Below are 14961 nucleotides of genomic sequence, written 5' to 3'. Positions count from 1 at the left end.
TCAAATGGGAGAAATTTTTTCTATATTCTGATATAGGCAACAGGAACAAGAATTTAGGGACCACTAAAAAATTTAAAATGTGCTGTGTGCTATATAACATCTATATGTGAAGGGTTTGCTGCCCTGCAATATGCAAAATTTGGGAACTACCTATAGCTACTAAATTGGATGCAACTGTATCATACAGACTTTGCAAATTTATTTCTTCATTTTTCTTTTAATACTTTTTTAACGCTTGCATTCGGCACATCATATTGCTTCTCTGTATCATTTTATCCCAAGGCCTTCATTATACTTATTTTAGTCTCCTCACCTGTAGTATCCTTCCTTCCTTCCTTCCTTCCTTCCTTCCTTCCTTCCTTCCTTCCTTCCTTCCCTCCCTCCCTCCTTCCTTCCTTCCTTCCTTCCTTCCTTCCTTCCTTCCTTCCTTCCTTCCTTCTCTTCCTCCCTCCCTCCCTCCCTCCCTCCCTGCTAAAACCAAGAGACCATTATTTCTATTCCTGCCTTAGCCACAAAATATACATATACATATGATTGTTTGTCTCGGGTGATAGTTCCTTGATTAGAGTATTGTTTAGTGCTTGATTGTTTGGTGTTAATTTTGGTATATATCCTTGCTTATCTGGGTGTTGACTGCTGGCGAAGAAGTCTTCTAGTCTTTTTGCTTCCTTTTAGCAGTAAACAAGCAATAAACAATAGCATACTCCAAAAAGTACCCAGAAGAAAACAATATTCCCACTGACAGGGTGTAGAGATGCTATCTAGGAAATAATCAAACAAGAGAGGCAGGAGGTCAGAGAAAGAAATTTAGGATGGACCCACCCTAATGAATCAAGCAGTTAAAAGTGGTAGGAAGTTTTTACTTTCAGACTTGCAAGATTCTGTTATTTACAATAAAATAAAATTAGGTCATCTAATTGTATCTCCTGTCTGGTTTACCTGGGAGGGCTGACACAGCAAACTACTGTATATAAACAGAAAGCAAACCCTGTTCCCTTCTAGCACTGAAGATATTACTTAGCAAGCAACAAAGCTTAGAGAGCACCAAAGACTTCACAGTTCAGCCCTGAGCTACATATATTCTCTTCCATTGGGGACCACTTGATTAACCACTGCAATACTGTCCTTAAGTGAATTTAATGATTGTTAGCTGAGTATCCATCCCAAGCCAAGCCATTCCTAGCTTGGTCTGTACCTGCCCTGAGCCATAGTAAGAAATTGCCTCCAACTTCCCCATCTCCCTATCTTGCCCCCATCTCTGCCCTTTTGGCCACTCTTCACCTTGCATGGCCTTTGTGGAATGGCAAACAGGGACAGAACTGGGCGACTTTGGGGCTGCTTGCCACTCCCCAAGGAGCCATAGCCATCCCAGTTCCTTGCTACCCTACACTCCCAGGATTCCTGCCTCCCTGCACTCCACCACCCCAGTTGACTTTCTCCACTATCTTCTTGCTCCTGATGATGATGAGGCAGGTCATGCTTATAATCAGGTCCAGATTCGACTATTGCAGTGTGCTCTACATAGGGCTGCCCTTGAAGAATATCCCAAAACGACGGTACAGAACGCAGTGGTGCAGGCAGTTACATGTGCTCCTACAGCAGTGCATGTTACACCTCTGTTCTGTGAGCTGCATTGGTAGCCAGTTTGCTTCTGGGTCTACTTCAAGGTGCTGCTTTTAATCTTTAAAGCCCTTCAAGGCACGGGAGTGGGCTATCTGCGTATTTCAGATGAATGAGAAAGAATTTTGTTTAAAGCTCTACAGCAGGGGTGTCAAACTGCTGGCAATGGGGAAAAAGCTCCGATACGTTGCGCGGCGTCATGTGACGTCGCGGGTTTGACATGTCTGCTCTACAGAACTGCTGCTAAATTCAAATACAGAAAACTGGATCAGCGGATAGTGTAATTTGTTTTATGAAGTGATAGACAAACTCAGAAGAGTTGCAGTAACTGAGTGAATAATTACAGTAACTGTTGGACAAGAGGAATTGCTGGCTACTCAAGGAGATACTGTAAAGAAATGGAGTGTCTCTCCTTTTTGTAATTTCTCAACATTCAAGTGTCATGTGCCTGTTTGTGTAGGCTAAACTACATGTAATGCAGTATAAACTAATAAAGATTCAAATAAATTTTTGAGTCTGATTTTGAACCATTTCCCCCTGTTCTATTCTTTTTTTTTTCTAGCCTTGCTTGCTACATTTGGTTGTGTGTTATTGTTTGACTATTCCTGTTTCTCTTAAAATAGAAACATTATGTTATTTTAATCTTTTGACTTGGTGAAAGATTGTTTCTATGTTGTAGTTGCTCTGTTGTAGAGGATAATTTGCATAGCCAATGTTGGAATTACAGTACAGTATTTCATTACTTTGAAGCACTGCTGAAAGTAGTCCTTTGCACAAACATGTACTTTGTGGGAGGAACATTCTCTGCTTCAAGTCTTTTTGTCGTTCAGAACTTTTCTATATTAGAAAAGCAAATAGGTTGCTGGAAATTCTTATTTTTAGATAGTCTTGAATCTGAACATAAATACAGCTGTTGCAAAAAATGCCAACATGAACATGGATAAAGGGTTACTTTAAAAATGCCCTTGAAGTAAGAGAACAAATGTGCAGAAGGCATGCTTGTTGATAGCAGCTACAGATTGCAGAACCCTTGAAGAGAAAGCTTGAACAGTTCTCTTTTATTGCCTTAGTTCTTCTTTATTAAGCCATTATTCAGGGTTTCAAGCAGCCCCTCGGTACAACGCAGAGAAATTAGATGTGTTGCCTCACATTTTATGTAAAATGAGAGATTGCTATGGTAGTAATAAGCCATATGGGAAGTGGCTTTTCTAAGGTTGGAGACATTTTTGTTTTATCAGTGGATGTGATGGCATAATTAATTCTGCTTTGATTTATGCAGGCACTATTTTATGCAAATATACCTTCACAGCACATAAGTAATGATTGGATTTGTTTTAGCTTTAATTTAAAACAAACAATACATTCCTATTCCCACACAAATCTTCATAGTTACAAATTAATTAATTCCAGTGTGATCCTCAAAGTGAAATAAGATCCTTAACTACCATTTACATTAAAAGGGATTTCTTATGAACCCCTTCCTGGTCTGTTTGTTTCCCAGATGATTTGTAATTCTTTCACTCTCCACTTTCCCACAAAGTGCAGGTAACCTTGAATAAAAGTTTCTTCTATTGCTTTTTTTTTTCTTTGAAGAAAGGGTTTGAGTGATCACTAAAGTGTTTTGCCATCCCTATAGAAACTGCAGATAAACTGATCTGATGTTAGATAAACAGATAGTAAATTTTCTTTCTTTCCGTCTCTTTATGATTTCCTTATAGTGTAGATCTTCATTTGCTGATATATGAATAAAAGCAAGTTGCTTTCTGAATAATACTGTAAAACTAAATGTACAATATATGAAACCCATGACAGTATTTTAAATCTTTCAAAATTCTGCATGCAATCATAATTTTGAACCGTAATGCTAATTTCCTAAGTGTTTAACAAGCCTGCTAGATCATAAGTTTTTAATATATGTTTCAAAACCCTAAACACTATTTAACTTGTTATTACAGTTTCATCATTTTAAAGTACTTTATAACTATTGCTGTCCTTTGATTTATTTCCATTTTATTTCTATTATCTTGCAGCATCTTTTATCCAAATTCTTCTTTCTTATAAATCTTGTAAGTAGGAACTAGTAGCTTCTCTTTAATTGCAGTCATGTTTTTTTTCCTTTTTCTTTTTTTTTCATAATCCCATTTTTTTAACATTTGTATCATTGTCATTCCTTGTAGCTTTTGCTCTTTACCATGGGGAAAGACAAGTAGCTGTGTGTGCTTTTTTAAGTGGGGAAGATGGTTGGCAAAAGCAAATCTGCCTGAAATCAGTCCCATCATTTTCCGTACTCTAGTCTGTGTTCATGTCATGAATTATAGGACTTTGCACTAACCATGTTTTTTTCCCATAAAGCTTCTTTTACACAGATCTAGTGTTTTGATTTGTATGCATTCTGCATGTAGTTTTTTCCTCCCTCCCCCCGCCCCAATATAACATTTTGCTGGATAGCTTATTCAGGATAAAAAATGGCTCATGGGAAGACGCATAAAGATTTGGATTTAGTTACCAAAATAAAATTAGTGAAGAAATTGTTTTTTTTTAAAAAAAAAGAGAATAAAATTTATCTTAACCTGTTTCTTCTAAATTACCAATCTATTAGTAATAAACATTCAGTGCATGGGCAGAACTTCTGTTTGTAAGACTGTAGTTGACATAGGCTGCATCCTATGTAGTTTTCTTTGAAGTAACTCTGAATTTTGAATTCAGTGAGACTTTTGAAGAAGCCTGCATAGGATTACGTTGTAAAATATCTTTCTCCATTTCCCTAATAAGGTAGAATTGGACTAACAGTTGCTTTTTTAGTGCTGGAATTATTCTTTTTTGTGAGCATCCATCTGCATGATCTTAAACTGTTCATATTTGCTAGAATCCACCTAACATATCTGGAAAAAAGGAATAGGGTAGGGAACATCTGATTTAGAGCTAGAAAAATCTGAACAGTTACATGTTTCCATAGAGCATTAATGACCGTAGAAATTTGTGAATAAAATATGCTTGATGCCTGTTAGCCACAGAAAGAGAAGAGTGAACTCCTTGTAGCTTTCTGATGTATTTTAAACTATATTGATTTTTTTTCTCCTCAGCCCATGCCACCAAAGGTTTCATAAGCATGCAGGAATTTCCATCTCAGCCCTCAGGCCACCTTTGCCATACCATGCCTTGTGTATCTCATAAAAGCGACTCATAGTTCTGGGAAAGCAGGCTTGATGAAGATGAAACAACAGTAGGAGAAAAAAATTGAGAAGTGTATGGAAGGCATTTCTTTTTGAGCATTTTCTCTGGTACTATAGAAATAGATCTCTTGGCTTTTTTGAAGCAAAATTTTCCATAAAGATGATTTGGAATTTGGCATCTGCCTGCATCCTTTTTTCTAGTTCCAGTGTAGGTTCACAATAGTGGCAAAAGGTAAAGGAGAAGGAATTGGGAACCCAAGAGCTTGCAGATAGTTAAAAAGTCAAGTCAAGTTTTAGAGGACATAAAGGATTTATATAGTGGAGAAGGAAAATTAATGACATCGCTGTAAAACAAGTTTCAGGGAATTTTGTTGATGCATCTGGCTGAGAATGTGAATGGAGCAGAGTCTTCTGTGCTTGGGTAGCATGGATTGCTGAAGGAGGAGATGATTTACTTGTGTGTCAAGGTGAAAGGAATTAATTTTCTTACAAAAGTCATAGTCCCTAAATGCTTTATAAACAGAGGCATTAACGTAAATGCAGTAAACTAATGTTTTTTTATGATTACTAAATTTGACATGATCTTTGTGTCCAGGATCCCATGAGCCTGTTGGATATGCTTGCAAATGTAATAAAACTCTGTACTTCTTGTTTTTGTTTTAGCTATAGCAACACAAGCAAATATGGAGTTTCGCAGGAAAGGTTCACAAATCTCTGCAGAGACGGTGGCTTCCAATCCTATGTTTGATGCAGGGGAATTTTCCGACAACTATGAATCTGGCAGAGCAGAGGCATGTGGAACACTCTGTAGAATATTTTGTAGCAAGAAAACTGGAGAAGATATACTGCCAGCCTACTTATCTCGGTACTGATTTACATTTTGAATTGTTCAAATATATTGTTATATACCTTTGTTACACATGAAGGGGTTTTTCAGCTTCTTAATGTTTGGCCACTTCAGATATTGGATTTTAAATTAAGTAATTTTAAATTAAAATGCATCCTCTTAATTGAGATTTCAAGAATAATATCTTTGACATTTTGGTATGTAAAAGCACAATCTCCTGGATTCCATCTTTTTAGGCAAATAAAATACAGTTTTCTTCATTATATGCTTCCCACACCACTTTAGGAAAATATTAATAGTAAGAGGATGTAATAATGACAACAATAAGGAAAGTAGCAAATTTTTCTTTTCTTTTTTCCCCATAAAACCTTATTAGGCTTCAACAAAATATACAATGTAAGGAAATGGAAAAGAAAGGATTAAAAAAAGGAAAGATTGAGAATAAAAACAGAAGTGCAGAAAAGAAAAAAGAATTAGAAAAAGAATGACTTCCAATTTTCTTTGATACAGATACAAATGTAAAAATATATTAACCTCTTACTCTAAAATTAACCATACTATTTATTTAACCATAAACAATTCTAATTGTCAAATTCCAAAATTAAAGTTTCATTTAATTCAGTTTCAACAAAAAGTCCAATGTGGTTTCCAAGAAGAAACAATGCTAGAGAAGACTTGTTGGATCAAAGCAGTCAGTTTTGCCATCTCAGCCATTTTCCATTAAGTTCACTCTTCATTCTTTCTTTTTTTTATTGAAAAGTTTTACAATACATTTTTTAACAAAGCAAAACCCCTCCCCACCCCCTCCCCTCTCCCCAACCCTCCCCAACACCTCCCTCCCTTCCCCCTTCCCCCTCCCCGACTTCCCAGAGCTCAATACAGGGTATAAAAATACAAACAATCATAATCTACCTTATGCAAACAACAATAAACTATTAAATCTATCGCACTTTAACTCTTATAAACTAACTACAAGCAATATAAATATCACATCAATACTTATTCAAATGCTAGGTGAAACTTTTTAGTCCCATATTTATTCTGGATATAATCAATCCATCTTCTCCACTCCACAATATATCTCTGTTGCGACTGGTCTTTCAAATACGCTGAAATCTTTGCCATTTCCGCCAGGTTGGAAACTTTTAAAGTCCATTCTTCTATAGTCGGAAGTTCTTCCTTCTTCCAATATTGTGCTACTAAAAGTCTCGCTGCCGTAATTAAATTCACTCTTCATTCTTTCATTGTAGGAATTTGTAAGTCCTTCCACCTTTGCATAGAGAAATCTCCTTACTGTTGTGATATATGAAAACAAGATGTTTTTCAATTTGTTTAGCCATCAGGGCCTAAAAGGAAAACTGATTTCAATTTTAAATTCAGTTTAAGAATTCTCTGAATTAAAGTATGTATCTGATCCCAATATTTCTTAGTTTTCTTATATGTCTGCCAAGGATAATAAAAAGTATCTTCACATTTATTACATTTTCAACATATATTTGACACTACCTTATACATATTTTACAATTTATCAGGTGTTAAATACCAAAAGTACATCATCTTATAAAAATTCTCAAATTATAATTCAGTGTAAATTTCAATCCTTTAATCCTCATACTCTACCATTACACAAGCATTATATTATATCCAAAAAATTTTTGCCCATTTAATCATACAGTTTTAACATCTTCCATATTCAGTTTCAATAAAGGTTTATACATCAATAACATGCTCATCATTAGAACACAAGCCCAATTCAAAATCAGTTTACTCATTTATAAAATCGTAATTCTTGCCCAGTTTAAATCTTTCTGTCAATTGAGCATAAGCAAACCATTGACAAGTGTGGCCTCCTGTTTCCAATCTTTCCTTTGTTTTTAATTTAGGTTTTCCTTCAAGAAAAGTAGAATTGACCAGCGTAGGTCAATTAGGTGTGTGTAACTATCATTTCTCTTCTTAAAAAAAACTTCTTGGTGTGTATTTTGGGAGACAATCTTGTTTTGTACCTCTTCCAAACTCTTATATGGCTCATCTAATAAAATTATTTTTAAAATCTATATTAACCTTAACTTTGTCATAACAGAAATAGCTGTGCTGCCCAAATGTCAAATCATGTTGTTCCAACTCCAATAACCTCCCACTTCTCAAAGTCATCCAGTCTTTCATCCATGCAATAGGCAGCAAAATACAGATTTAAGTCAGATAATCCTAGCCCACCTCTTTCTTTAGCATCTTGCAACAATTTATATTTAATTCTTGTTTTTTTTAATATTGCCATACAAACTTGCAAATAACTTTTTGCCATTACTTAAGAGTGCTTCAAGGCAAGTAGCAATTCTTCAGCTGTTTGGCAGAAACTCTTGTAATATCATTTATAAGAAAGAATGCTTATTTGAATTGTGAAACTATTAACCCAGACTGCATATTTCAGATGTCATGGTTATGGCTATGAAAAGCAAATGAACACTCATTTTTCCCATTGTTCTTTTGTAATGCATGGTGGCATATTGTGATTATGACATGTTTATGCAATTGGCATCATTGATTATTATAGGTGAGAAACAGAAAACATAATATATGTAACTTCTGGGAGAGATGAAAAGCTCTCATTCACGGGGTTCCAATTGTAATGGTGCTTTTGCTTTATTTGTGATATGTAATTCTGCACATAGCTTAATGTGGAGAGTCGTATTTTACAGGGAGGGACAGAAGTATAAGAAATCAGTCCCTAAATCAAATTGTCTTTTTGTGTGAAGAAAATATTGTATTTTAAATTACTCCTTCATGTTTCTGATCAGTAAACAACTTCAGATGAGATGAACCTATGCTTACATTTTAGTTTAGCATTCTAAAAGTAGGTCATGATGTGCTGAATAAGACATATTCCTTTGGGTTTAAAATGTAATTTACTCATTGTGTTTGAAAGATTTCCATGCCATCTCAGCATAGTGAGCCCTGGTGGTTATGTTTTTAGCTAGGAGAAGAATGATTTGGTCATCCTGGATGATTTGGTCATTCATTCTCTTTCAGCCCAACATCCCCTAGTTCAGGGGTGTCAAACTGCCGGCCCGCGGGCCGGAGCGTCACGGAGAAACCGCACCCATCCCATTGCTGGCAATGGGAAAAAGTTCTGATACGTTGCGCGACGTCGCGAGTTTGACAGGTCTGCCCTAGTTGTTAGGGAGATGTAAACTGTCTTAGGGTCTCAGAATAAATGTCGGATATAAATAAAAGTAGTATATAAATATAAGAAGCAGTTCAGTGTAGTGGTTAAGGCCCCAGGCTAGAAACATGGAGACTATGAGTTCTTGCCCTGCCTTAGGCACAAAGCCAGCCAGGCAACCTTGGGCAAGTCATTTTCTTGCAGCCCTAGGAAGGAGGGAATGGCAAACCAATTCTGAAAAATCTTGCCAAGAAAACTGCAGGCAAGTCACTGAGAATTGCACATGATTGAATGGAAAGAAAAATAAATGCAATAAATAACATATTTTAATTCAGCATAACTAATTAAAACATGTGCAAGACTGAACAGCATGATAATTTGAAACAGAAAAATGTAGCAGATGCTTTATATCAGACATGTCAAACTCGCGACGTCACATGACGTCGCGCGATGTATCAGAACTTTTTCCCCATTGCTGGCAATGGGGTGGGTACAGTTTCCTTGTGATGCATCCAGTCCGCGGGCTGGCAGTTTGACGCCCCTGCATTAGATGCTCATGATGCCTCACTATAAATGCCAAATTTCTCTTTGCTGTTGACTATCTAAAATAATCTTGGTTTGCTGATGTTTCTCTCCTATAACTCATAGGTCCCCAACCTTTTGGGCACCAGGGACTGGTTCCGTGGAGAGAGGTTTTTCCACGGACCAGAGGGTCCATGGTTTTGTGTGCTGCCTGCATTTCGCAGATGGGGCTTTGCTTGTATGTGCGGACCGGTTGCTGGCATGCCATGGCTCGGTACTGGTCCACAGACCAGTGGTTGGGGAACCCTGCTATAACTTTTTATATATATTTTTCCTGCCAGGTTTTACATGCTTTTAATTCAGGGACTACAGATAGCTGATTCTGTTTGCCACCCAGTTCTGGCTAGTGTCATCTTAAACTCACCTGCCTTGTTCTGCTGTGACCTGAAGGGGATTGATGTCTTGGTTCCTTACTTCATTTCAGCACTTGAAACTATCTTACCTGATAGGTAAATTGATAACATTCATATTATTTTTTAAATTGCTGAATATTTCCAGAACTATATAAATGGAATTAACGTGTTGTCAAGGAATTATACAAACTGTATGGAAAGTATCTGGTTGAGTAAGGCTGTTCTGTATTTTAAAGAATACAGGTACAACAGTTCATTTAATGACCGTTCAAAATTACAACGGCACTGGGGAAAAATGACTTATGACAATTTTTCACATTTATAACCATTGCAGCATTCCCACCATCACATGAATGAAAGTTGGATGCTTGGCAACTGTCAATCAATCAATCAATCAATCAGTCTTTATTATCAAAGTACAACATGTGTACATGAGATTGGCTGAGCCTCCCTTCATGCACACACCCCCACAACTCACAATGACAACAAACCCACCATCTTCTTACACCATGTGAGCTAATTGCACAATGCACCGGCCCCGCAAGTCTATCATACATGGAGTTATTTCTCATTCAGGAGCCTGACAGTGCATGGATAGAAGCTGTTCTTCAGCCTGTTGGTGCGGCTGGCTATACTTCTATGTCTCCTACCTGATGGTAGGAGAGTAAAGAGGTACCGACCAGGGTGTGAGTTGTCCCTGAGAATTTTCCTCACTCTTCCAAGGTAGCGAGCCCTGGTGATGTTATCTAGTGGAATCGGGACAGCCCACAATGTTTTGTGCTGTGCTCACCACCCTCTGTAGTATCTTTCTATCCACGGCTGTCAAGCTAGCATACCACACCACAATACAGTGTGAGAGGACGTTTTCTATAGTAGCCCAGTAAAAGAATGTCATCAGTTGTTGTTCCACCCTGTTTTTTCGCAAGACTCTGAGGAAGTGGAGTCTCTGTTGGCCCTTTCTGGCCACCTGGGTTGTGTTGATTTTCCAGGTAAGATCTTCACAGAGGTAGACTCCCAGGAATTTAAAGGAGGAAACTCTCCACACAGCCCCCCCAATGTAAAGTGGGGCAGGTTCCTCTCTTTTCTTCCGAAAGTCTAGCACCATCTCCTTTATCTTGCTGATGTTCAGGTGCAAGTTGTTCTCTAGACACCATGAGGATAGTTTTTGTACCTCCCCCCTGTACGCTGTTTCGTCTCCACCTGTAATAATACCCACTACGGTGGTATCATATGCGAACTTGATGATTGCAGTGGATGGGTCAGACGATACACAGTCATATGTGTTCAGTGAATACAGGTAGGACTAAGCACGCAGCCCTGTGGCGAGCCAGTGCAAAGCTTCAGGGAGGTAGATGAAACAGACCCAACCCTCACTGTAGCCGGTCCCTCAGAAAGTCTTTGATCCAATCACAGATGGAAGGGGGAAAATTCAAGTCAGTCAGCTTTTCAATAAGGATGCTCGGCAGAATAGTGTTGAAAGCTGAGCTATAGTCAATGAAAAGCATCTTGACATAACTTCTAGGTTTCTCCAGATGGCTTGCTACAGAATGTAAAGCAGTAGCTATGGCATTATCTGTCGACCTATTTCCCCTGTAGACAAACTGATGTTTGTCAAAGTCTGGTGGGAGGCATTTCATCACTACAGACGTTAATGCGATAGGTCTGTAGTCATTTAGGCAATTAATTGCTGTTTTCTTTGGGACTGGGACAATGGTGGCTGCTTTCATGCATGATGGTACACAGGCCGTTTACAAGGATATGTTAAAGATCCTAGTCAGGACCCCTGCTAATTGATCGGCACAATTCTTTACCACTATCCCCAGCATCCCATCTGGGCCTGCAGTTTTGCTGGGATTCACAGCCTTCAATACAGCTTTCACTTGATGTTCATACAGGGTGAGTGGCTGAGAATCAGAAGGCCGGCCAGCAGAGGCTACGGGGTCTGTTCTTTTCACCTGACTCATATTTATTATGGTTGCAGTGTCCCAGGGTCATGTGATTGCCTTTTGGGTCCTTCTGGCAAGCAAAGTCAGTGGGAAAGCTAGATTCACTTAACAACCATGTTACTAACTTAACAATTGCAGTGATTCGCTTAACAATTATGTTAAGAAAAAGTGGTAAAATGGGTCAAAATTGACTTAACAAATGTTTTGCTTAGCAACAAAAATTTTGGGCTTATGGCCGTAATTTGAGGACTACCTGTATTAACCCAGAAAACAGATCAAAGGGCAAAATGGAAGGGAAAGATTATTGATGTGGTTTGTTATATTCTGAATGACTTGTAGCATACATATATAATATTATATGAATGTTTACTAAAATATATGCTATTTTATGTTATGCCTTTTGATCCCATTAAAAATGGATAAGGGAAATTGATAGAGTTGGGAGCACTAGATAATATTTTTCTGTTTTAATTATTATTGATTTTTACCATTGACGGAGAGACCACATAAATAACTATTTTTTGAGAAATGTAGCTTTCATTATTAGCTACAACTGGCAAACATAATTGCACTGATTTTAAAGGAGACTAATTAAAAAAAGGATTGTCTTATGTATATGGTTTCTTTATCCATGTTTTAAAGTTTAAAAAATAAATCTGATTGTTTTGAGAGTAAAATTATTTTTACATCATATACAGAAGCATAGCAATAAGTATTGTTTCATCTATCCCAGTTCTGTGAACACTAACTTGTGGCAACTATCAGATAGAGATTTTTCCTGTCCTTCTTAGAGATGCTAGGGATTGAAACCAGGACCTTCTGCTTACAATGTACTAACTTACATCTGACTAAGGTGCTAAGTTCTCCAAAAGATCTTGTGCAGCCACCCATCTAAAATATTGACAACTTCAGAGGTAGAACACTGCGCATTTCAACAGAGTTGAACATCTTGCCCTTAACTTCAGGTATAAATGACGTGAAATCACCTGTATTCAAGGTGAATAAGAATTCCAATATTTTCTCCCTACAGTTTTTCCATTGGGGTCTTCTACCAGCAAACCATGACATATTGGTGAATCTTGAGCAGACTTTTAATGCTACACGTGCACACTTAAATAAGATATTTTTGCTTTGAAATAGAAGTTGTAGATTTTTTAAATAACTTATCATTTTGTTGTTTTTTTTATCCAGGGAGCTCTCAAAATTTAAAACATATGTGAATCCCACAGAACTAAGAAGGGCCTCTATCAATATTTTACTGTCCTTGTTGCCTCTTCCTCATCACTTTGGAACAATCAAATCAGAGGTAATGGATTTTAGGGACTTTCAGTGATTTTTTTTTTGAAAAAAATAATAGTCTAAACATAACCAAATAGCAATTAGTATAGGATACTTCCAAGTGGCAAAAAATGGTATTATTACATAAAAAAGTAAATTCAGAAAATGAATAAGAATGTGTGATTTTATTATAAATATTCTTGTATCAATTAATACCTCATTAAGATAAAATACTTAAGACTTTGGACATTCATATACCACACTGTAATTTCAAATAGACAGGATCATATACATATTTTGCATCTTGAGCTGGTAATATAGTGTGATTGTTAAGTGAATGTCAACCCTGGCCTTTACTATACGGATAGATTCTTGACATCTCCTTGGGGTTTTCTTACCACTCCGTTCCTTTGGACTTTCATACTTATGATTCACTGAAACTTTTATTACATTTCTTCAATCTGCATAGATTGATTTTAAAAAAAGTTTTGCTAGTTAGTATCAGTTTTACAGTTGTATAGTTTATTTAATAGCTCTATTGAGCAATATTTCTGTGTTGTGTTCTTTAGTTCAGAGTAGGAGTATAACATATTGGAAAAGTAAGATAACATCCTTTTTTATTAGATACTTGCTAAATGCATGAAAGAGAATAAAGATTATATTCAAATTTGTTTTTCAGGTTGTTCTGGAAGGAAAATTCAGCAATGATGAAAGTTCATCTTATGATAAACCAGTAACCTTTCTTTCTTTGAAACTGAGACTTGTGAACATATTGATTGGAGCCCTGCAGACAGAAACAGACCCTAACAACACACAGATGATACTAGGTTGCTTTTTTACTTGATCCATGAGATGTGTGCTTTTGAAAAAAGTTTTGTGCATGTTACCTGAGTTATCATAAAATCAGATTCCAGTTGCTGGAGATTATGAACAGTTAACTTTTTTGTTTCCTTGTTATCTGGTATTAGGAGCCAGAGTGATAAATAACTGTTCTTCAAAATTTGTGAATGTGTTTTTACAATATTTGTATTGTTCTGATGACTTCAATTTGATCTTATTGATTAAGGAAATTAAAAATGAAATGATGTTCAAGTAGAAAGAAAAAATGAGTTTATAAGTGATTGATACATACTACTGTGGTGGTAAGCAGAAAGCACAGGCTGTTCTATACTTTTATTTGCGCTTCGAGATGAATAATATTTTGGGGGCTAATTGGAAGAGGGTGTATTTTCTGGACAAACAACTCAAAATATACTTTCTTCTGATAGCATACAGAAAAAACTATTTTTTTTTCCAAAAGTATTACATTTTTTTGACAGATGTATATATTCAGTTGTTTTATAACACATCTTTTTATTTATTTGTTTAAACGATCCCCTCCCCCAAAATACATTTTTTTTTCTTTTTTACCATATACTTAGTAGGAAATAAAGGGCAGTCTCTGAAAACACAAAAAAAGAAGGGGAGAATCTTTCAAGTAGCAGTAAAAAAAAATACCATGGGAAAGGCTAGTGTGCTTAGAAATTTAGAAATTCCTTTGTCAAAGGAATTTAAGGCAGTACAAAGACATTGCAAAGCATTGACATTGATAAAATGTATTTTATTTTTGTTTTCATAATTTAAAAATTAATATCTGCATTGACTTTATATATTCACATGTCCAAAATATGCTTGAAACTCTAGTGCAAAAACTTCTCCATTGCACATGTCGGTGTGATTCTGGGTGGACAAATTATGGCTCTCCAGATGTTTAACTCTCATTAAACTATCTCTAGTTCTAATTCCTTTTTCAAAGGAAAAATAATAATGGATAATTCCCCCCCTCCAAAAAAAAAGGTATGAATATAGTAGAATTGACCTGAAATTGGTAAATGTGGATCTGAAAAGAAATTTCTAATTTTCAAAAATAGGGAGCAATGCCTTCCAGTGCAAAAAACATCATTAGATATAATGTCACACAGACAGAGACCTTAACTGAAAAAATATTGTCATATCTTAAATC

At 36.5% G+C, this 14961-nt stretch overlaps 1 protein-coding gene across 1 annotated transcript in view; it reads left to right on the top strand.

Moving 5' to 3' along the window:
- The window catches only part of RALGAPB (Ral GTPase activating protein non-catalytic subunit beta), a 73181-nt gene that overhangs the window by 32240 nt on the left and 25980 nt on the right, over positions 1-14961 (top strand). Inside the window, exons 10-13 of the mRNA XM_083358128.1 lie at positions 5457-5658; positions 9664-9831; positions 12873-12987; positions 13639-13786. Coding sequence (XP_083214254.1) covers positions 5457-5658; positions 9664-9831; positions 12873-12987; positions 13639-13786 — 633 coding nt within the window. The remainder of the gene's footprint in view (positions 1-5456; positions 5659-9663; positions 9832-12872; positions 12988-13638; positions 13787-14961) is intronic.

The sequence above is a fragment of the Vipera ursinii genome, assembly GCF_947247035.1.
Source record: "Vipera ursinii genome assembly, chromosome: 3".
NCBI lineage: Eukaryota > Metazoa > Chordata > Lepidosauria > Squamata > Viperidae > Vipera > Vipera ursinii.
Note: the sequence above shows the minus strand (reverse complement) of the source record. Positions and strands in the feature narration are given on the sequence as shown.